At 41.0% G+C, this 23,487-nt stretch overlaps 1 protein-coding gene across 8 annotated transcripts in view; it reads left to right on the top strand.

Annotated features, from left to right (window-relative positions):
- HECTD4 (HECT domain E3 ubiquitin protein ligase 4) overlaps positions 1-23,487 on the top strand; it is a 70,545-nt gene that overhangs the window by 34,785 nt on the left and 12,273 nt on the right. For all 8 annotated transcript variants that reach the window (XM_057412647.1, XM_057412640.1, XM_057412622.1 and 5 more), the window contains 39 exons: positions 106-210; positions 919-1,082; positions 1,420-1,653; positions 1,885-2,077; positions 2,249-2,353; positions 2,439-2,527; positions 2,788-2,963; positions 3,414-3,549; positions 3,677-3,818; positions 3,928-4,094; positions 4,648-4,794; positions 5,149-5,333; positions 5,853-6,006; positions 6,172-6,452; positions 6,765-6,954; positions 8,056-8,137; positions 8,763-8,965; positions 9,140-9,275; positions 9,900-10,082; positions 10,350-10,520; positions 10,899-11,068; positions 11,548-11,663; positions 12,555-12,658; positions 12,937-13,098; positions 13,232-13,380; positions 13,646-13,725; positions 13,852-14,015; positions 14,574-14,811; positions 15,232-15,368; positions 15,541-15,667; positions 16,045-16,182; positions 16,315-16,451; positions 16,619-16,779; positions 17,346-17,527; positions 18,869-19,074; positions 19,385-19,515; positions 19,717-19,922; positions 20,743-20,922; positions 21,211-22,514. In XM_057412647.1, coding sequence (XP_057268630.1) covers positions 106-210; positions 919-1,082; positions 1,420-1,653; positions 1,885-2,077; positions 2,249-2,353; positions 2,439-2,527; positions 2,788-2,963; positions 3,414-3,549; positions 3,677-3,818; positions 3,928-4,094; positions 4,648-4,794; positions 5,149-5,333; positions 5,853-6,006; positions 6,172-6,452; positions 6,765-6,954; positions 8,056-8,137; positions 8,763-8,965; positions 9,140-9,275; positions 9,900-10,082; positions 10,350-10,520; positions 10,899-11,068; positions 11,548-11,663; positions 12,555-12,658; positions 12,937-13,098; positions 13,232-13,380; positions 13,646-13,725; positions 13,852-14,015; positions 14,574-14,811; positions 15,232-15,368; positions 15,541-15,667; positions 16,045-16,182; positions 16,315-16,451; positions 16,619-16,779; positions 17,346-17,527; positions 18,869-19,074; positions 19,385-19,515; positions 19,717-19,922; positions 20,743-20,922; positions 21,211-22,514 — 7,335 coding nt within the window. The remainder of the gene's footprint in view (positions 1-105; positions 211-918; positions 1,083-1,419; positions 1,654-1,884; positions 2,078-2,248; positions 2,354-2,438; positions 2,528-2,787; positions 2,964-3,413; positions 3,550-3,676; positions 3,819-3,927; positions 4,095-4,647; positions 4,795-5,148; positions 5,334-5,852; positions 6,007-6,171; positions 6,453-6,764; positions 6,955-8,055; positions 8,138-8,762; positions 8,966-9,139; positions 9,276-9,899; positions 10,083-10,349; positions 10,521-10,898; positions 11,069-11,547; positions 11,664-12,554; positions 12,659-12,936; positions 13,099-13,231; positions 13,381-13,645; positions 13,726-13,851; positions 14,016-14,573; positions 14,812-15,231; positions 15,369-15,540; positions 15,668-16,044; positions 16,183-16,314; positions 16,452-16,618; positions 16,780-17,345; positions 17,528-18,868; positions 19,075-19,384; positions 19,516-19,716; positions 19,923-20,742; positions 20,923-21,210; positions 22,515-23,487) is intronic.

Raw genomic sequence — 23,487 nt, 5'->3', positions numbered from 1 at the left:
GCATGAATGCATAAAATAAACCATTTTAATGAAAAACTTGTTTGTTTGCCTCAGTTCTTAAATGTCTCTTCTTTTTTCTTTCCTTCCTCCCATCAAAATTTGAAGGTGGAAGGAGATACAGTCACCTTCTCCTTTGAAATGCGGAGTGGTCGTGAGCACAACACTCCAGACAAAGCCATGTGGGGCTTTGCTTGCACTGTTCGAGCACAGGTACTCAAACATGACAGATTCCATGGGAAAGGCTCAGCCTTGTTTGTCTTCTGTCTGTAACACACTCCAGATCAAATAGAAATGTACTTCGAAGTTGGAAGTTAATGTTCAAAGCTTACTTGTTTCTTATTACTTACTTTAGACTGTGGCATGGCTTAGGGTTTTATGAAGATAGTAATTACCAAATACATCTTATCAATCTCTTGTCATTGACACTGGACTTGGATGAAGTCACTGTAGTGTCTTTTGCTGCTTGTAGAGCATGATTTCTTTGGAGGGATAGGTATCTTGTAACAACCTGGAAATCAGGGATTTAAAGAGAATAATGATTCCAGCCTATAAAGAAGAGAGGGGAGGGATGCTGGGATCAAATGAAATGAAACAAATCCTTCTACCAGGAAGCTAGGACTAGGCCTGTGGGATGACAGACCTGCAGCCAAAGAACGACTGAACCAAAAATGACTTTATCTTTTCTTTTTTCTTGGTTCAGGAAAATAATGGATTGTTCTTATATGTTGCTTTTAATTGTTAAGCATTTTTTCATTATACCTCTGTGTAAAAGACACATCATTGATATATAAAAGATAGCTACGTACAGATGTACATATAATCTTACATATATATAAATATAAAATCACCTATATTGAACTGTACTGGGGAAGGACTTCATGGTTGATTGAGTGCAGCTTATCGCTGTTCCTATTACAGGAGTCTTCAGAGGACGTGTCAGGAGGGTTGCCTTTCCTAGTTGACCTGGCACTTGGCCTTTCTGTGTTAGCTTGTTCGATGCTGCGAATACTATACAATGGACCAGAAATTACCAAAGATGAAGAAACCTGTCAAGAGCTCTTAAGATCTAAACTGTTACAAAGGTAAAAAGATAGTAACTTTGATCTGAGTCCCATTGTGGGTTATTTTCTGATGGAAGGGGATTTCTGTAGTTGTGCTCAAGTCTTGTGTTTTAAGGTGATGTTGTGATAATTTTTCCTGCGGTTTGTTCAGCAGTTCTGTGTTGCCTAAAACAAAGGGAATACTCTCTAGAAGAGAGGTTTTCTCTAGAGCAGGTAGAGGAGGTTTGGACTATGCGTGGTACAAGCCAGATTTGATATATTAATATGTAATCTGTCCTTGTAGTGTATCCTTCTGAATGGGGGAAGAGTTAGGAGGAAAGAAAAGCCCTTTTCAATCTGTTCTTATTTCTTTTTCCAGGTGCCAGTGGCAGGTGGAAGCCAATGGTGTCATATCTCCAGCCCTTACACCAAGTCCTTCTCCATTGCCTCTCACTATAGATGAAGATAGAGAATTTACATACCCTTCTGATGTTCTAGTGCCTCCCGTTGGACACTATTTTGATCTGCCCAGAATTAGGCTGCCTCCAGGAATCATGATCAAACTCAGGGAAATTTCTGGACGTGCTCGGCCTCAATTTAGACCTAGTATAAAGTAAGTAGCCACTGTTTTGCTCTAACTTGACTTTTATTGTTTTAATGTTGGGTGTCAAGTGAGCTAAAGAAGCAAAATGAGGATGCGGCATGCCTGATGTGTATGATGGTATGAGTTTAATAGTCTATAAATGCTCGTTTGTAAATCAGCATCTAGTGAATTGTAAATATGAATTGTTAAAGCTTGTCCATTATTCTTGCTTAATCAGTTTGGCTTTACCTATAACCCTAGGGATGTGATTCAGCCAGAAGTAATGGAGGAGATGGTAGTTTCATGTGTGATAAAACATCTGAATTTGGTTGATGCACTCCAGTCCCTGATAAATTTCCAGTATCAGGAGGAACATGCTGAAGAATATGATTTACTTTGTAAAATTATGGGCGAGACCTTTAAGAAGCTAAATGCCATGGAGAGACAATTGCAGGTAAAAATAAAAATACATAAACCAAGAAGGCTTTTTTTGAGAATAAAGGTGTATTAACAGCATTTTTAGAAACGCAGAAATACAGAATATACTCAGATTTCTCCTTTTAAGATTTCTTCTGCTCCTTAAGATGACCAACTGCAATAAGTGTTATTTTTGTCCCTTTATTAGAGTGTGGCTGAGCTGGAGCAGAAATGGCAGAACGAGGTAGATGACGCCATGCATGGGAAGCTGGAGAACAATGTCCCATTCTTTTATGATTATCACTTCAATGAGGTGAGCATTGTGGCTGCTGTGTGTGTGCTCCTGCTTCATGCTGCTCACTCAACACATGTTCATCCTTTTCCTTCACTTTATTTAGAGCAAGATGAAAGAACTAGAACTTCTGTGTTCAATGAAAGAAGTTTCTTTTGATGGAAGCGATCTGGAGAATGTGGTCCTGGCATTAAGGTTGGTAGCTGGCTGTGGAGTGGACCATTTAGGAAAGGTACTTAAAAGAGCAGCTGTAGAGTATTTGTGTTAAATATATTAGTACCTACAGGTACTTACTAACAAATCATTTATTTCATTTTTTTTGCTTTCTACTTTGTTGGCATAGAACAGATTGATGCTGTATGTCTTCTGTAAAGTAACCTTTCTCATGGTAGCATGTTATTACAGAAGCCATTAAAACATAATTGGGTTTGCTTCTTTTTCTTTCATAATCTTAGGGAGAAGTTTTTTCAAGAGGTGAATTCGCTGATACAGAAGACCTCTCATCCCCTAGCGAAAACCAAAACACTTGTGAAGAGCTTGATGAACAGAGCAGAGCTGTTACTGCACGTCACTATTGCAGCACAGTCTGGGATCACAAGAAGTATATCTGGTACCCCTGCAGAGACTCCAGGTATACATCTTGTGATCAACATTGTACTTTTTTGCTTTTTTTCTGAAGAGATAAGTTCTTCCTTTTATTTTCCCTCTTTCACTTAAATTAAAATTAATTATTTTTCTCTTTCTTACTTTATCAAATTAATTCGTTTACAGTAAATGAGGTTGAGTGTTTTCTGATTGCCGTAATGATGGTAAATTAAGGTATGGTTAATAATAAGTGGAATTTAAACTTTAGTCTCCTGAATTATTGGCAGAAAAATGTGTAACCTGGTCACATCAAATCTAACTTGATACAATACCTGAAAACAGGAAAGTCCTCAGAACTGAGTTGCAAATTCTTGCTTAAGCTGCATTTTCCCTGGTGGATGTTAACAGCTTTCACTGGAATGTCCACACTGATTTTAAAACCAGTTTGTACTTCTACACCAGCAGTGACATTCTATCTTATTGTGTAACATTGCAGCCTGTAAATCAGCGTCTGAAACAAAAGTGATCTCTCACGCCGTCCGCCAGCCCGTCTTCCTTCGCAGTATGTCAGCACCATCCGACTTGGAAATGATTGGTAATGAAGATATCGAGTTTGCTAGATCAAGTCAAAGGTATGCGAGGGCTTGTTCCACTAAGCTGCTTTACAGTAATGTGGCCTATGTTGTTAAAATCATCATAGTCTTTGCAAACAAAGCCTGGCTTACTGCTGCCCCTCGTAACTCTCCTGTGTTCTCATAGGCGCCGCCACGTTACCAGCCACAGAAGTAGCTCTTTTACTCTTCTCCAGTCACTGACCATCGAGGACAGCAGAGATAAGCCTACGTACAGTGTCCTACTGGGGCAGCTCTTTGCTTTCATTGGGACAAATCCTGACCAAGCGGTATGTCTTTTTGAATGTGCTAAATCCTTATATTTCCGAATTCAAACTTTCACAAGGAAGTGAGGTGTTTTATCATGTCTCATTCACAAAACCAAACACAATCTCATAGGTGTCCAGCAGCAGTTTTCTGCTTGCTGCTCAGACGAGGTGGCGGCGTGGGAACACGAGGAAGCAAGCCCTGGTGCACATGAGAGAGCTGCTGACAGCAGCTGTTCGGGTTGGAGGTGTGACACATCTTGTAGGCCCAGTGACCATGGTGCTGCAGGGAGGACCAAGGTTAGTTTATTTCTCTGAAAAGAATTGTTTCAGTCTCTGTAGAAGATAGCAAATTGCTTTGCACACATTAAAACCATAAGGAGTGACTAGCTGTGAGGGCTCCAGTTTGTAGAACTAAACTTCCAACAACCATCTTGGTGCTTGTTGGGTTAAAAGGCAGAAACTTCTAAAAAGTGCTTTTATTTGATAGTGGATGAACTTTCCTTTCATACTTGGAGGATGTGTCCACAGATATGTCTAAAGGTATCTTACTGTCTTAATTCTATGTTCATATTAATTAGGTATTAGTGGTAGACTAGGCTGATACTAATACTAAATCTGATAAATACTTTGTGTTGTTTGTGGTCAAATTTCAGTCCTGTTTGAAATAAAACGATCCTACTATCTTGTTTACATATGTTTGATATTAAAGCATGGAGTGATTTGAATTTTACTTCTGTTTTTTGGGTAATTTTGAATATGTGCTGATTATTTCTTTAAAGCTATGTTTGGAAGTTTTTTCATTTTATTTAACCTAGAAAACCTACCATTTCAAATCTCTAACTACCAACAGAATTGAAGAGCTCACATGTGGCGGGATGGTGGAACAAGTCCAGGAAGCTTTTGGAGAGACAATGACGTCTGTGGTCTCGCTATGTGCTCGCTACCCCATTGCTTGTGCAAATAGCATTGGCCTCTTATGCACTATACCTTACACAAGGTATGAAAGTGTTTCCTGCAGAAAGGGAAGGAGGGCATCCTTAATAGGTTTTGCCTTAGGGAGAAATATTACCTAGTGTATATATATACTTCCTTTCTTCATAAAGCCCTGTTCAATCTGGCCTTGAACACTTCCAGAGATGGGGAGTAATGAGGATTATCTTGAGAACATCCTGTTAAATTTGCTTACAGTACAGAATTTTATCTGGGAGGACAAGGGAGAGGCAGAACCATCTTTCTGCCAAGTGAAGTGACTAATTGCTGAGTTAACAGCACATTCTGTATTTTCATTGTGTCTGTTGTTTGGTGACTGAAAAGTTATTTAAGTAACATCCAAATATCTCTTCTCGTACAGGAGCGAAGAGAAATGTTTGGTACGTAGTGGCTTGGTACAGCTTATGGACAGGCTTTGCAGTTTAAGCAGTCAGACAGAATCCAGTTCAAATGAAAAGCAGACCAAGAAACAGAAGGTGGCCACCATGGCTTGGGCTGCCTTCCAGGTGCTGGCCAATCGGTGTGTTGAATGGGAGAAGGAAGAAGGTAGGAACACTGCCAAATAGGTTTCTGTTGTGTGCTTTAGAATTGTTTAAGTGCCTGAGATGTGGTGTAAGTGTATTTAAAATAGGCCATTTGCTCACCATGACTTCAGTACTGTGTGGGTTCTTCAGAACGCACAAGTGGATACAAAAATAAGTTGATTTTTCTTGATGCTTTTTTAATTCTAGGAGTTCTTTTCCTCTTCGTGGGAGTGTTTATGTTGCAGATACAAGTCTGTCACTTGGTTCTGTCTAGACATAACCAGAGGCCCTGAGTGATCCCTGACAGGTTCCTTCTGTGATAGGATTCAGCCATAACACAAACTTGTACATGTGTAGCTATTGGCTGATGGAACATAGATGTTGTATCAGGTTTTACTTTTAATTAAAGGCATTTTCTATATGTTTTTTTTTGCTATAGCAGACCAAAAACTTGCTAATTTCAGTTTCTGTGTAAGGAATGTGTAGACATGTCCATTCATTTTGTTAATTACAATTGTGTATTCTTGCGCTGCTGTTAAAGGTGGCTCGACAGAAGCTGTTCACTCTGGTCTGGCTCGCCAGGTCTCCAGCCTTCTTACCAACCACCTTGCCCGAGCCACAGAGTGCTGTGGTAACCAAGCTGCAGGAAATGATGCACTACAAGATGTTCTCAGTCTTCTTAATGACCTGTCAAGGTACTAGGCCTTTGCCTCTGGACTATTTTTTTTATTGTGTATGAAAGCAGGTGGGGGTTCTGTAGGGGTTATGTATATATATATTTTACAGTAGTGAAGGTAAGATAACTTTCAAAATCATTCTAAACTGACACGTACTCAGTCTTGGTGTTTAATCCCTTTCAGGAGTCACATAGGTAAAGCAATCCTGAGCCAGCCAGCCTGTGTGTCCAAGCTTCTGTCGCTTCTCTTGGATCAGCGTCCTTCTCCAAAGTTGGTCCTTATAATCCTCCAGTTGTGTCGTGCTGCACTGCCTCTCATGAGTGTTGAGGACTGTGGAAATGTGGAGTTGCCTCCCTGGAGTTACTCAGTACCCTCTCTGAACAGTGAACAGGATGATCCCAGTGACCCAGCCTCCAAGATTGCCTCTCTGCTGTTGGCTAAACTGGCAGATTATGTCGTCCCAGGTACCAGCATCTTTCTAGTGTCATGTTAATCTGAGAAATTGCCAAGCAGGTCATGTTTCTGCAGGGAGTTTTTGTACTGACAGAAAGCTCAAGTAGGAAAAGGTATATGATGTGTCAGTGTTAAGATGGGACATTTCTGTGACTTTCCACCTGACTCTTCATTTAACTATTCTCAGACTGAGTGTCACAGTGATGTATTAGATTCATCTCGGGTGTGTTCGCATTACTTTCAAGGGCAGGAAAGTTTGTTGATAGAACTCATGGTTGTGTGTTTTAATTCCTTTTGTTTTTCTTTTTTCCTTTCTACTGAAGGGTGCCAGACAGTTCTTTCTCCAACTGCCTCTGAGCCAGACACTACTTTGGCAAAAGCCAGCCCTAAAAATTCCATAAAAGGTGATAAAGATCCTGGAGAAGAAAGTGAGGCAGTGGATGGTAAACTTTCTATTTTTATTCATAAACGGGAAGACCAGTCATCCCATGAAGTCCTTCAGCCATTACTAAGGTACTCTTAACTCACTGGATTGGAATTAGCAACCAATTTTGTCATTTCCATTTCTCCCTCTCTTTTTTTTTTTTTTTAGTGTTACAGGCATAGAAAAATGCATTGTAGACATAAGCAAAATGTCTTCCTAGTTTCTTGTGTTTACTGGCAAAATAATAACATAATGCAAAAATGGCTTCTGGGGCTGATGGTTAGCATCCTGTTACCTGGATAAAATGCACACCACTACACTGAATTGGTGGTGAGGCAGAAAGACTAAATCCCAATGCTTCCTGGACTTGTCTGTTTTGTAGAAGACTGTTTAGCAGTGATGAGAGCAGCAAAGTTGAAACAAGAGCAGGGTATACACACGTATAAAAGGAGGAGGAGGATATGAAGTGTGATGTTTTGGTTTGCTTACAAGCCATGTAAGCCACAAGCAAAGGAGCATAAAAATATCTTGATCTGTCTGAAAACAATGATGTGAAAAATGAACTACTTGAACAATACTCCATCAAAAAAATTGAATGTATCTTGTTATTGTATTGTAGCCTATGTAGGACCAACTAATAGATCTGTCAAAGCAAAATGGCTTTAAAAGCATTGCTTTTAATAATGCATACACTGGATAATAATTTCCTATTACAGCTTCTTTAGTATTCTTTGTGCACACTTGTTTTTTTGAGATCTCTGAATGTCAAACAGCCAACATCATCGCCTCTTGTATTTTGTACTGTTTGTTTCATCCCCCCACTCCAAGCTGGTTTTGAACCCAGGCCCTAAAAATGGTACTAAAAGGTACAGCTACTGGGTATTGGTGGGAGAAAGATTAACTCAGGCATTTGTGTTCAGTAAAAAACATTGCATGATGCTTCTTTTTAATGGGGAAAGGTTAAATTGCTGTGCAAATGACTACATTCAATAGTGTTAAATTCCTTTTGTAAATTATAGTGCAGTTGGGTTTAAGTAGAAGTATTTCTACTACTCTTGAGCAATTCAGTTGCAAGGGTTGCTTTCAAATAGTTTAAAACCAGACATAATGTATGAAATGGAACTGTAGAGTTCAGCTGTTTTTAACACCAGTGAAAACAAAGCTGATGTGTTTTGTTTTCACTCCAATAGTAGCTCAGAAGGTCGTCCATTCCGACTGGGAACTGGAGCCAATATGGAGAAAGTGGTGAAAATGGATCGAGACATGACAAAAGTAAGGAAAGGAATAGCTAAAGAATTACTCAACATCGTAAAAATGGATGGCAAATCAATTTTGGTTTTTGTTGATGTTATATCCGCTTTGTTTAATGTTTTTTAATTTACAGAACTCTTCAGAAAGATAACTTTAAATGTATTGTTAGCATTATGAAGTTATTGATGTAAATAACAGGGCTAAATGATGGAAAAGGATTTTGGCTAATGCTTCCTCCAACCGTTGTAGGTCATCTTTAAGCCCTTTAATATTCTCTGTCCTGAAATGTTTGATGCACACTGATAGTATTTAAATTAAACTTTCATGTATATTTTCAGACAAGTTCCTAAGTATTTGCACCAGAGATACTCCTATGTGGCTTTTTTGATCAGAGAAACTATACTGTTATGCTAAAAATGGAATGTTAAAGGCAATGAATCTATATTGACCTCTGATCTCTTTTTTTTAGATGAGAAAAAGCAACAGAAAGAATTTGTCTTATGACTGTGACTAATACACAGGAGGATGTTTTGATGTGTTCTCTGTACTTTTACATATGCAGAGGGAAGAGAATGAAATGCATCACACAGTATGGCCAAACAGAGCTAACATTAGTATTTGTCTTACACGGCAATTTTGTTTGCAGAGCGGCTGTTGTGAAGTGATTACAGAAGAAGCTGCTGCAGCTCTTCGAAAGGCAACTAAGTGGGCACAGTCTGGCCTAATAGTTAGTGTTGGGCCACCCATAGAAACTGTCAATCCAGAAACTACCAGTGGGTTGTCCACTGGGGACAAAAAGAAGACTGCACAAACATCTATTTGCAGAGAGAGGAATTCTGAGCTTGCCAGGTAGGTCACTTTGATTCTATATTAATCTAAATCCTGCTTTTCTATATACCAGTGTTCGTAGTGCTCCAGAAAATAATCTTCCCTTTTTTATGCTGTAAATTCTTGACAATTGAAGCTTCTTTTCCTTCTGTTGTTTTGAAATTAATGGGCAAATTACTTTCTTATCCTGCGTAGGACGGATCCTGTGAGGCCATTCATTAGTGGTCATGTTGCAAACAGCATGGCAGCAGAGGTCATCGCTTTGTTGCATAGCTTGTTGATGGCACCAGAATCAAATGCAGCTCAGATATGGACAACAACTGCTGAAAAAGTAAGCAAACAGAAGATTAACTATCAAATAATACACCAAGCATGTACTGAGTAGTTGAGAGGACTTTATTATAAGCAACTTCCTAAGCTACTCCTTCCCAGTTCAGCTCAAACTGGGATGTATAATCGCATCAAAGCAGCCTTTTCTGGTAGATGGTGCAGAATAAGTAATCAAAAACTATCCAGCTTCAGAGAATAAGTTGTTATTCTCTAATTCACCCGTCAGTCTTTTCAGTAATTAATAATGCTGTTTGTTTAGGGAGCTATCTTGCCTTCACTGGGTCGTTAATCTACCTTTGCTAATCAGTCCTCTCTGCCATGACCCTCTGAAGGTCCAAAGTGTTGGCTAGAAAGGTCTCTACTCTGCTTTTATGTTCCTCTGAAACCTGTAGCAACTAATCTGTTGCTTAGGCTAGATCCTTGGGCAAAGAGTTTTACTAAGATGATGTATATAGATCTGTGATGTTTGCACTTCAGAGAACATGGAATATTCTAAGTTACATAATTCTTTTAAAGAACAAAAGTAATTCTGAGGCTGTGTGTGGGCTGGAGGCTTGGGGCATTGTTTTTTGTTTGAATTGTGCTTTGAAGTCATTTTCTGCCTATTTTTTGCTTCTGTCTTCAGGTTCTGTCTCGGGCTCTGATGTACATTCCACAGCTTGGGAAATACGCAGAGAGTATTTTGGAGAATGGGAGTAGCAGCGGAAGGAAACTTGCTAAACTTCAAAGAATCGCTCGGCAGGCAGTAGCTGCCCTTTGTGCTCTGGGTGGCTTTAAGGAGACAATTAAAATAGGCTCTGAAGTTCAGGTAATTCAGTGCCATTCACATTTTATATCTGATATGAGAATTGGTGCTTCTGATGGTGTCTTACCTGCACTGGCATACTTGGCGAGCAGCGTGCAGGTTGTCTGTGGTTGTGAAGCAGTTGAAATAACACATGTGGAGACTGCTACTGTGTGTTGCTCCTGTTTACTAAAACATCCAGCTCTGTGTTGAGTTGGGGTGTGGGGTTCTACACTCAGTGTTTCTTGTTTGGAAAGCCTTAAATCTTACACAGACCTTCTTTGGTTGTAGGTTTTAGGTAAAGGAATAGCAGGAAGCATTGGAGTTGTGGCATCTATTAATGAACAAGAAGGTATAGCAACGGTCAAATTTCCACCCACCAGTATAGACAGTAGAAAGACCTCACAAGCATCAGACACATTAACTATTCCATTATCTAGGCTGTGTGTTCCAAGGTCTGAGGTACGGTAGTTTTAAGAATCCAATATTAAGTATAATATCAATTATTTTTTTGTCACAATTAATTTACAGCATGTAAAAAGCTTGCTTCATCTTTGCTTAAAGATTACTTGTAAAGATTGCCTCTTAATATCTATATGTAAGTTCTCATTCAAGTAACATGGATATTCATCTTCTTGGTGCTTAAAGATGTTTCATTACATACTGTGTTGTTTTTTGGGGGGGTTGTTTGTTTTTTCTTACTTTCTTTTCTTTGACTGGTGTTTGGTGGTGGTTTTGTGATAGTACAAAATGAGAATTAACTCCAGGTAATAAAACACCCTCATTTCTTAGAAACTAACTACTTGAATTTAACTTTTTACCGTGCCCCCCCACCATCAGGCATTGCCTCTTCATAAACTGTCCATTACTGAGAAGGTAGTACAGGCAGTCCAGTCCATGTTGCTCCCTCAGGAGGGAAGTCTATCTATTCACACCTCACTTCCTGCAACAGGAGATGGCTCAACTCCAGTAATGGCAGTGGTCCGGCTTCTTGCTGAAATAAGAACCAGGTGAGTTTTCGTGCAAGAACCAGATTTTGTGAGTCTGTTTTGATAGTGTACACAAACGATTCAAGAAAACTTAGAATCATAGAATCCCAGTCTGGGTTGTGTTGGAAGGGACCTTAAAACTCATCCAGTTCCAACCCCCTGCCATGGGCAGGGACACCTTCCACTAGAGCAGGTTGCTCTAAACCCCGTCCAGCCTGGCCCTGAACACTGCCAGGGGTGGAAATTGCATGGGTTCATATTTTCTTCATCTGTGGGCATTGACATATGACAGCAGGAGGCAAGGCAACAATTCTTGTTTGCTTCCTAAAGTACATTTATTGTCCGAATGTTGTGAAAATGAGCACCAAAAATAAAGTCCCCCTGTAATACTGACAATGCATGTAGCAAATGCTTCATGTAAGTAACCGTTGTGAAGCAGAGGAAAGGTGAATTCTGTGTACACTTTTGTAATGCTTTAAACCTATCATTTTTCCATTAAGAGCATGCCTGGTGATGGCTCAGCTGTTAGAAGACAGCTCATTCTGTGAAGAATTCATTCAACAGTGTCCAGCTGCTGTAGAAGTTCTTAATTTGGTAGCACAGGAGTGCAGCCCTGGTAGGTATCCAACATGCTCTTGAAGCTTCATTGTTGTACTCAGAGACATAACAGCTTTTAAAATCACTTCGCTTTGTTTTGTCCTTCAGCTACTTAGAGTTTGATAGCTAGCACGGTACAGCATGTCTTGTCATAGCTGCAGAGCTGTTAACACACAAGTAGCTAGTCATCACCCTATATCATTTTAAACATCAGGCACAAAGGTTAGACCAGTACGTGATTATCCTGTGTATCGCAGAAGATGCAAGTCCTGAGAGTAGTTCTCTACTGCTACACTTCTAAACCCTTTCCACTTTTCTTGCTTCCAGTGTAACTTACTCTGTATTCCCTGACATTATCACTTCTGTTTTCTTTTTATAACCTTTTTGCTAGTATTTACAATGCTTTCTTATATTCCTGATCATTGAGCTCTTGATTTCCTTTCCTGTTTAAGGATAAGCAATGGGCTCAGCAGAAGTCTTAGTTCAAGGGCAAGTTTTAGGAACATGTCAGAGCCTTTCATTAGAGGAAAAGTGGCTGAAGTGAAGGATGTCAGGGTGGGAACATGAGGGTGTCAGTATGATCTCCAGTGTAAGAGGAAGGGTACTGATTTTTTGACAGCAGGCATAAATTCTTTTGACTTCCTGCTTTTGCTGGGTCATGAACCTGCTCACTAAAATGAACTTTATATCTTAATTAACATAGTAATGCCTTTGCTAGCCAAATATGTATTAAACATGAGGAAAACAATTGCTTGTATGCATTAGATTTTGTCCTTAATTTTGTTGATTAGGTGAGACTATTTGATCAGATCTCTTAAAATGCAGATGTATTTGTTTCTGTTTACTGGTATTAAGATTGCCTTGTTGGACTCCAGTAACTAGATTTGCTTTGTTTGGTTTGTTGTTACAGGGGAGAGGCTCCTTGTTGTAGAAATGCAGTGTGAAAGGCTACGGATGTTGTATCGTGACTGTGCTCGGCCTCCCCCTCCTCCGCTCCAAGCAGACAGAAGGCAGGTGAGCACAGAAACAGTGCTGAGCATACAGCCCCTTGGAAATGAAGCCAGACACAGGGTGCAGAGAGTCTGCCTGTGGTCTTGGAGCCAAATCGGCTGGATTTGTGTTTAAACATACCATTTAATGTGAATTTCTGTAATGGGAATTATTGTGGTTGCAGTTGTGGTAATTGTATGTGATGTATTAAATGTGCACTTCATAAAAGAATGTGCTATTGGATTTCAGTAGAAGACATCAACTGTAATTGGTACAATAAAATTCTCTGTTCCTCTTTGTAGCCCAAAGAAATCACTTGGAGCCCATCAAGAGTATTTCCCCCCGTGCGAGCATGCATGTTTTCATCACATCTCACTGCTGTGACCTTCTTGGCTGATCCTAGTGCAGGTGGGGGACTTCCTCGGGGCACATTCATCTATGCCACTTCACCAGTTCCAGTACAGGTGAGAACTCAACCTGTACAACAGTGTGTGTAGTTTAATGTTCAGTAGTACACAAAAAGAGAAAGAAAACTTCCTGTTTTACCTAAGATTTGTAAGTAATTGTTTTTAAAATAATTATCATTTTTGTTTCTAGGCACCATCATTCTACTGGGAAATTGAAATAGTTTCCTATGGAGATACAGATGATGACACTGGACCAATAGTTTCATTTGGCTTTGCTACAGAAGCTGAAAAACGGGATGGTGCTTGGACAAACCCAGTGGGCACCTGTCTCTTTCACAAGTACGTTGGAAATGTACATCAGAAATCATGGTCTTGCTCAGTACATTTGTAAGCTCCTTGCGGAAGAGGATTGTGAGCATGTTGTAGTAGGCAACATGTATGTTTTCATTGTTAAAATGGTGAATTAGAGTCTCTCCTTATCAAAATAAGGAGAGTTGAGTTGCCTGTTACCAGTATCACAGCTACCTGGACTTCAGTAGATAGTGAGCTGTAATCCTCGTGTGTTTCAGTGCTCTTCTTAATTTCTCCTTGCATTACTTTTCAGCAATGGGCGAGCAGTGCATTACAATGGCTCCAGCCTGCTACAGTGGAAGAGTGTTAGACTGGATGTGACTCTTTCTCCTGGTACGTAAGAGTACAGCTAACTTCCTGATTTACCAGATAAGCAAATCCTCTAAATGTAAAGGAAACAGTGGATGAGAAAAAAGATTAAATCCATGTTCTTCTTTGGATGATTCTATTTTTCTGCAGGGGATGTAGCAGGAATTGGGTGGGAAAGAACAGAAGGGACTCCACCCCCTCCAGGGCAGCCAGCTAAAGGCAGAGTTTATTTTACATACTGTGGGCAGCGACTTGGGCCCTATCTAGAAGATGTCTCTGGTGGAATGTGGCCAGTTGTCCACATTCAGAAAAAGGTGAGTTTTTAACAGAAATACATTGCTTCATACATATTTTTTTTCAGATATATTAAAATTGTATAAAAAGTATTGTGCCTGCTCGTATATCTATAAAAAAGTACAGTGGTAGTTTTTACCCTTACTGACTTAGGTTGAGGTGTTCCTTTACCCTTCCCAGGTGCATATAGATGTTTTGCCATCATTTTCAACCTTCCTGTTAGGACACTAATGAGCAGAAATGCCATCTCATCAGACCACTAATGGCTTGACAAGATAGCATTATTCTGTGCTAGTAACCTTTCTATTAGTATTCCTTCCCAGCAATGACCTTGCTTCAAAGAGTAGCAGCTAATTGTGCTGTATCTTGAAGCTAGAAGAAAGGCAAGTTTGAAGTTTGTGTTTAGAAGCTTACTGCTTTCCCTGCTGCAGCCAGTTTTATAGCTAGTGCTGCTGGGAAGGCTGTATGGCATGGAGATGTAAATCAGTTTCTCCTTTTGGCTGAGGTTTTTAAAAGAGCAAAGAGAAGGATCAAAACAATCCACAGCTCATCTCAATGCTTTTATGTTCATCTTCCAGAACACAAAGGTCCGTGCGAACTTTGGATCTCGCCAGTTTGCCTATGCTGAAGGACAGGCTCACAGGAACGCTGCTGATCTCTGCATTGACCTCGCTGAAGAAATCAGTGCCAATTTTGAAGCATTGCCTTTTGCCATGGCTTCTGATAGTGATAATGATGCTGGCACCAGCATCGCTTCGGATCCTGGGACCCATGGACCTCCGTGTAGAATTGCGGCCGTTGCTACAGCTCAACAACGTAAAGTGATGATTAACTTCTACTTTTAAATCTCTTTCAGGGGAAATTACAGTCAATTAAATAGAGTTTAAGCGTATCTTTGCTGCAGTCCTTAGATACTGCCAGTTTAGGTTAAGAAGTATGATAGGCATTGCATACTGACTAGATTTTAGACAAGGCAATTAAAAAGATCTTTCTTTGGTCTTTCTTTTGTAGAGATGCACAAATTATTCTCAGTTAATGCAATATAACGAGAAATTACCTTATCAGGGCTCTGAATACAATAAGATGTTGATTGAATCAGCCAATTGGTTATGCTGTGTCAAAATGCCTTAGACTTCCATAGACTGATTGGAGACCATGGAACACAAGAACTGCATGGATATTGTAGCATGTCTTCTAGTGCCTTATGATCTCGCTATTTCCCTGTGTGTTTTGCAGAATATGACAGTGACACATCTTGCCACTATAAAATGGAGCTAAGTTATGAGAACTTTATCACATCAGGCCCCGATCCTCATCCCCCTCCTATTGCAGATGATGAAAGTGATGATGATGACGACGATGACATTCCCCGGGTGAGGAACATGGCAAGCTCTGCCTGCTGTAACTTGTAGTCTAAATGCAGATCTTGTAACTCACATTTTTAAGTTTCGCTGCACAAAGGTTCTCCCTGCTTCCTTAGGGAAAATATAGTGGCTGTTAACTTCTCTTTCTTCTTGGTTTTCTATGTAACTTCTGTCTTTTCAGGAGGATCACTATGCCCTGTTGGTTAAAGCCTGGGAAACTAAAGTTTTCCCTACAATTAGAAGAAGATTCCGTAATGAGGCTGAGAGGAAGTCTGGGTTGGATCAGATTAAAGGAGCTTTGCAGTTAGGTATGGCCATGTTTATTTCAATGCATGTTGTCTTGTACGACGTTAGTAAGAGTGAATGGAGACAACACCTGCGTTTCTTTTATGTTTTACTATATTAAGGGCTGCAAAATCTAAATTGAAGAAAAAAGTACTCAGTGTTTTCATCAGGTGCTTAGAATTTGGATTTGTAAATGAACACAGGTCTAACATGACCACCTCTTTGTGGGGAAGCCACAGTAAGAGCAAAGTAGGAATTCTGAGCCCCGATGAGCAGTATACAAGTGTCTCAGGAAAGCTCTACCCCCTGTCTGTCAGCCTGACAGCTTATGATGTTAATGAGAATAAGAAGTTATTTCAGATGGCTGGGGAAATAACAGGCATTCCCTTCTGTCCACCAGGAATGGTTGATATAGCACGACAAACCGTAGAATTCCTCTATGAGGAAAATGGTGGCATCCCAAGAGACCTCTACCTTCCTACTATCGAGGATATCAAAGATGAAGCAAACAAATTTACAATTGATAAAGTACGAAAAGGTAAGATCGGGAAAAAGGATTTTGAGGGGAAAATAGCAACTGAGGGGCTCTGGTACTTGGGATCTACTGCATAAATTGCCCATCTGAGGAAAAGGCTGCACCCTAAAAATCATGTTGTCCCTTTCTGACCAGGTCTCACAGTGGTGACTCGCTCTCCTGACAGTAACAACATTACCAGCAGTGCTGTGGGAACAGCTTTACCCAAGTTTGCTATTCGAGGGATGCTGAAGACATTTGGTCTTCATGGTGTTGTCCTGGATGTTGATTCAGTGAGTAAAGATACTCTGGGAGGACTTCTAATGTACCAGCCTCACACATCTGTGAGCACATGTGATTAAGTGGACTGAACTGCTTAGAATGCTGATGTGGTGCTCTTTCTGAAGGAAAAAGGTATTACCATGACTGTTTATTGACAGTGTTGGTTTTGGTGTTCCAGGTAAATGAATTGGTCCAAGTAGAGACTTATCTCAGAAGTGAAGGAGTTCTGGTGAGATACTGGTATCCTATTGACATGTTGGAAAGGCCACCAGCTGGTTATAGGAGGACTGCAACAAATGGATTGGTTACCCTGGATAATACCAATATCCAAATTCACAGGTAAAAAAAGGAAAAGAAATGGAGTTAGAAGGCATTTGTATTATCTGACTTGATCTATAGCATTTCCTATAGCACAGTTAACTACTACAGCCTTGTTTTAAGCAGTTGGAAACTTCTGAATCTTATTGGAGTTGGATTAAAGCTGACAAAGAGTCATTAAATCTTAATGTATAAATGAGTAGTGGGGTTTGAGTTTTCTGGGGGTGCTTTTGTAGTAAAGGAAATGTATTACAATTGTCTTCTTTGGAAGGATTTTACTTAGCCATGTGCTAGTGTTTTAGTAAGTGCTGGTACAACAGGTATCTTCCTTGAAGCTTGGGTTTCTTGTACTATCAGTCAGTTGCTATCTAGAAGCTGAAGAACTCTCCACTGACTGTGAGGGTTGGCTTCTAATTCAGGTGCTTTAATTTGGTACCACGATGGGCTGAGTGCTATCTTGAGCAAACAAGAAAGATTTGGATCTACTTAAGCCTTAAATAATGAAGTGTATATATGTTTGGCTGCTGGTTAGGGCTTATTTTAATTGTGATGAAGCAATTTTATGTTCTGATGTTTGTGTTTTGCAGAGAGCTTTTGCGCAGTGAAGCTTCCCTGGCCAAGCTGTACTGCCGCATGGCTCTCCTCAATATCTTTGCTCCCAAATCTCCACATATGTTTACTCGGCTGTTCCATATTCCTGCTATCCGGGATATCACTCTGGAGCACCTGCAGCTGCTATCCAATCAACTGCTTGCACCACCTCTTCCTGGTAAACACTGGTTTTTGTCCTAGCTCTCTTCTGGTACAATAGTTTTCTGGGGACAGAAAAGTCTAACGAATTTGTCACCTACTGATTAATTAAATACTGATGGTGTCTGGAAAATGTCTCAATGGGCTCCTAACTTTAGTGATAAAGTACTAAACTGAAATTCTTGCTAAGGATCTAATTACAAGTGCTCAAGAGAGTTCAGAGTCCTCCCTAAGATTCCATGCAGTGTCCTTCTGTTTCTCTGTCACTGATAGTCTTCTGTTTATTGGGGAGTGGGGGGAGCATTCATATGGGATGCTGATAAGGAATTGAGAGTGTTTTATAGTTCCAATCCAGGGCAGTAAAACTAAATACCAGTTGGGTGTCTCAGTTTTCAAAATGCAGCTCCTTTCATTTCACAAAGGGGTTTGTCCTTTTCCCACTGGAATCACAGATCTGGTTAGGGAATGCATGTGATGAATCATGGAAAAGAATCTTTGGCTAATTCATGAGTGTTAACAAAGACTTGCTATCGTGACGAAGCTATTCTGCAGGCAATGAAATCTGTGTGGCTGGAGCATAAGGAGGAAGTGCTAAATATAGGCTGTTAATAGTTGAAAGTAATTATTTCCCATTGGAAAGAGTCCTGTTCCCTCCTCCAGCCTCTTTGAAACTTGGCTACCTCTAACTGATGCCACATTGTAAAAGATCCTCTTGCAGAGTACAGCACTACTTTGCATGGACTTTATTTAGTTTTCCCTCTTTACAATCTGTCCAATTCAAATCCTGCCACTATCCAGTTTCCAAACTGGCGTTTTGGTGAACTGCCCACTCCTTTGTGTGCCACACTTTGCTTTTCTCTGTCTTCTCCCATTAGCTCCAGGGTGGCAGCCATGAGATGTCAGGGCTTGCGACCCACTTGGGGTCACCCAAAAGCTATCTTGTTCATATATGGGGAACGCTTGAGAGGAGATAAAGCTGCTTTTACCTCATCTAGAATGAGCGGGGAAGAGGGTTTTTCTGGTTCCTTGTACTTCGCAGTAAATTGCAAGACATCTGCCTTCGTAGGTGGGACAAAGTAAGCCCACAGCTCTGTGCGTGTGAGAAAGCTCCCCAAGGGTTAGCCTGAGGCAGAGGAAAAGCACAGCTGGCATTTAGAGAGCCAACCCATCTGCAGCCAGCTTTGTCAGGGGTGCAAGTCTAGCCTTTCTACTGCTGACCTTTGGGAGGACGTTTGCTCAGGAGTGAAAACAGAGGCTTTGTAACCTGAAGTGTTTTAAAGCTTCTCTTTCCACTGTCTGTTTCACAGGCTACATAAACGTGTTGATCTCCAAATTTGTCACATCTTACTTGTTATTGCAGATGGAACAATCAGTTCAAGCTCTATTCTTTTGGCCCAGTCCCTGCAACACTGTGTCCACTCCCAGAACTGTGCTGCCACAGACCTCTTCTACCAGGGCAATTCACAAGCCATCAGAGAGTGGCTCACTGTTGCCATCACTCGGACGCTGCATCAAGGAGAGGAGAGTCTGTTAGACCTCACTAAACAGATCTGCTCCTTTCTGCAGGTAAAATACTTAGTAATGTTTTATGAGCAGTGTTTTTCTTTTTGAGCAGCCTTTGTTTTATGTGTGATTCTAACTTCCATAATACATCCCTCATGCTGATTTGTTTCTCTGGATGGATTGTATCCCTATTCTGATGACAGTGGGCACACTGAAAACACAAGTAAGAGCAATACTCTGGATCATATTAAAATGAAGTGGCCTCACACTATGTCATTATTTAGAATGCTGTATTCTATTTGAAAACAGAACAGGGAAGTGGTTTGCTGCTGTTGCTGCTTGGGAGCTTTCATTATGAAATGTTATGTTACAGGCAGCACCAGAACAATTTCCTGCTGAAGAATTCCCAATTTCAGAATCCAAGGTCAATATGGATGTTAATTTTCCTGGGGCTGCATTTGTAATTGTGTCCTGTAAGGAAAGTCAGTCTGGATTCCGCAAAGAGTGAGTAATTGAGGGGCCAAGATGAAAGATTTGCCACTGAGCCTCTGTGAACCCTGAGTTATGTAGTTGGTTTTGTCTTCTCAGAGGCTCATTTTCTGGGTAGTGGGATAAATACCTCAGAGTGTTCCATCTTCTGTGACTGGGTTGGGATTGTTAGTAGCTAGTTACAGTCTAACCAAACTCTTCTTGCTCTTTCCTTAGTTCATCCCTGTATAAAGCTCCTTGGGCTCGAGTGCTTGTCTATGGGCTTGGCCATAAAGTCAAAAGGAATGGTCAGTTAAACCTAATAGAGGCAGTGTGCTATCCTCGAGATGCCTCTCCAACCAACACAGGCCTAACACCTCCCCCAACAACCAACCAGTACCCCTCAGTGATCACCCCTACGGACAAGGTCCACATCAAGCTAGGTAAAACAATAAGATTAAATTAAATCCCCTTTTTAACTGTATTCTCAGGAGTGGAACAAGCATCATCATTATATCTGTAGGCCCTTCCTATATTATCACCAGTCCCACCACTGGTTATGACAGCATTTTTGTACAAGGTATTAGAAACATGTCCTAACAGAAATATGCACTCATTCTTAACCAGCAGAGCATGGTTTTGTAGACTTTGCATTCCATCTGACTGATTTTGGTAGTTCTGTTAAATCTGTCAGGATCTGCTTTTTGGAAGTAATTGTAGAGCCCTTTCATATGCAGAGTAATTTATGTGCAGTATAGTAGCACATAGGTCATGCCAGCTTCTTGAGTGGGAGCAACCATTAATACCCTTTTAACTCTTCCAGCATAAGGGAGAGAGAGCGTGATTTATGTAGAGTAGTGAAGGTGACCGAGGGCTATAAGCTCTTAGAACTTTCCATCAGAGGTTCTTAAGTTCTTCTGCTGAACAACAGCATCTCTGATGCTTTTCTCAGTACTGATCATGTGCATCATACTACAAAAAATGGGCTTGTGAGTCTTATATGTATTTAGATATGTACAGGCTAAAAGCAGTTCTATTTTGTATGTCGTGTAAACAAACTGTACCTTTATAATTATTATACTTAAGTACAAGTGTAGCATTATAGATAAACACTCCTAATTGTTTATTATAAGGTACTTAATAGAGAAAATTCTCACTTAGCATAAATTTAGCCTTAAAAAAAATCCTAAAAGCTGTGTTACTGCTTTTACTTTACAAATGCCTGGAGTCATGATAAGTATTGTCTTTGACTTCTTTGCTTAGGAGTATCACCTCCTCCTGGAGCTGTGCTGGTCTTGCATTCTCTTCCACTTGAATTCCCCCTGGCAATGGCATTCACAGAGCAGCTGTTAACTTGGAAATTGGAAGATGGGGATGGAAAATCAGAAGACGAGCTGGATACTATTCCTGCTTCAGTTCTGTTACAAGTAGTGGAATTTTTAGGTGAGATTGCAGTATGTACTCAGTAATAAGCACCAGTAATGTGCTGGTTCAGACAGAAAGTTTGGGAAAAATGAAAAATTGCTGCAAATATTGAAATTATCTTCAAACTCCAGCTATTCCCTGTTGATAGGCACTTGTTGGAATAGCCTTTCTGGCTGGCTGGCTGCTGACATGCAGCCACTGAAATCACATTTCTTTGTGCTTTTCTTAATGTTACTGTTGCAACTCATTATAAAGCTACTAACAGTGAAATACTGCTGACTCCCATGTCTTATCTTCCACACACAGGCAACTTTCTCTGGACAACTGACATGGCAGCATGTGTGAAGGAGTTAATATTTCATCTCTTGGCTGAGCTGCTTCGTAAAATTCACAATCTGGAGCAGAAGAAGAATCCAGCAGGATTGTCATCTTCTATTGCCCTCCAGCTGAACCCCTGCCTGGCTATGCTGATGGCCCTGCAGTCAGAACTTCACAAGCTGTACGATGAAGAAACACAAAACTGGGTGTCTGGAAATGCATGCAGTGGTTCTGGTGTTGGAGTGGCTGACCAGGGAAGATTTTCAACCTACTTCCATGCTCTGATGGAAGTCTGCCTTGCTGTAGCAGAAGTAACCTTACCTATCAATATGAGCGTAACAGCTAATGTGATGTCTTCGACAAGTGCCCCAAATCTTAGTGACTCTTCATCCTCCTCTTCATCCTCTCCAGGACAGACACCACAGAGTCCAAGCTTGCTGTCAAAGAGGAAGAAGGTCAAAATGAAGCGGGAGAAGACATCGTCTTCAGGCAAACGGTCTTCATCCAGAGCAGCTGACACAGATGCTGCAATCCTCAGTATAGGAGGAAGCAAGCCTGAGGATATGTTATGGTTTCATAGAGCACTGACTCTGCTTATAATTCTCAGACACCTAACGAAGAAGGATCCACAAGGACTGGGAGTGACAAATGATGCTGTAGCAGATGCATGTCAGGCACTGGTGGGTCCCACAGCTCACAGCCGCTTGCTCGTCATTTCTGGGATACCAACTCACTTGGAGGAGAGCACTGTCAGAAGTGCCATCAGAAAGGCATGTAATGCACATGGTGGAGTCTTCAAAGATGAGATCTACATCCCTCTGCAGGAGGAGGATCCCAAAAAGATAAAGGACAAAGCAGAAGGAGGAGAATGCAGAACTGAACTGGAAAAACCAACTGTTTCCAGCAGTGCAGACAGTCTGGATATCAGCAGCTCCAGCAGCGTCACCCCTGCCATGAGTGTCAGTGCTTCCGCATCCACCAGCCAGGCTTCCCTCTGCAGCTCACAGGGCATATCCCGGACCGTTAGTGATATCTCAGTTGACCAGTTTCAAGCTGGGTTGGAACTGGCCATCCCACCAGGATTGCTAGAGCCACACGTCGTTTCCAGCCAGGAGAGTCTGGATCTTTCCCACTGCAGTACTGGCAGCCTTGGCAGCCTCGGCAGCCTCGGGGAGCCACTGGACAATGTAGAAACAGCGTCTGTGTCTGATGTGGGATCCATGTACACAGTCACATCTCTGGACAACCAGCCACTGCTGTCACGGCCGATCAAAGGTTTTGCTGTAGTGGAGGTAATGGCTTCTGTCAGGAGGGGGTGTCTTGGGTTAGATCTTTCTGAAAGAGTAAGAACTGGTTCTAGTAATTGGTTTTTTTTACCTCTGGTTTTGGGGAGCACTGTAGTTTTGTGGTTTGTGTGCAACACTGTGAGCTGAGTGTTGTGTGTTTCCTTCTGTAAAGATTCTTCTGCTTGACTGAGGCAACAGCTTGAGTGATGGAGAGTGAAAGGCCCTGTTAGCACCGCTGAGGTGCAGCTCAGCAGAGGTCATGGGTACAGAATACACATACGTGCATGTGAGGCTAAGGAGACCGGGAATTCTCATCTTGGTCAGGATGGCTGAGGGACACAGAACTTCATTCTCCATTGAATTTCTCTGTACCAGTCATCTTAGGAGCATTCACTGCCTCTCAAAGGACGGAGGGGACCTAGCAGTGGAGTTACCAAGTGGCAATTTAAAACCAGAAGGAAGCGCTCCCGCATGTCCCAAGCTGTAGAGCTTGTTGTCACAAGCTGTTGCAGAAGCCAAGAGTATAAATTAATCCCTAAGGGATTAAGTTCATGGAGGATGTGCAAATTGGAAGCTATTAAGCACAGCAGTCACTGCAGCCTTCAGTTCAGGAAATCTTTAAACTGATTTCTGAAGGCTGAGAGAATATATAAAGGAAAAGATGTATTAATTTCCTCTTTCATATAAAACTTGCTTCAAAGATTTGCTACTGGACATTACTAGAGATTAATTTAGAGATAAGTGGCCCTTTAGTTTGACCAGCAAGGCAATTATTTAATGTTTCATGACTACATTCTCGCATATTAAACCAGCTACAGATTCCTCGATGAAGTTACTTTAGGAGACATGATTATATTGATGGCTGGTTCCAAATTAATTTTTCAAAGCACTGGGAGTGCTGTCATTGATGCCAGATCACTCCAGGTTTTCAGCCACGCACAAGAACCCTTCCTCTCCGTTGTTACACAGACTGCATGCT

Source organism: Pezoporus wallicus, unplaced genomic scaffold (genome assembly GCF_028554395.1).
Source record: "Pezoporus wallicus isolate ANWC-B61680 ecotype Strahan unplaced genomic scaffold, APGP_CSIRO_Pwel_v1 contig_13850, whole genome shotgun sequence".
Lineage (NCBI taxonomy): Eukaryota > Metazoa > Chordata > Aves > Psittaciformes > Psittacidae > Pezoporus > Pezoporus wallicus.
The sequence above is the reverse complement of the archived record's forward strand: the minus strand, read 5'-3'. Positions and strand labels throughout refer to the sequence as shown.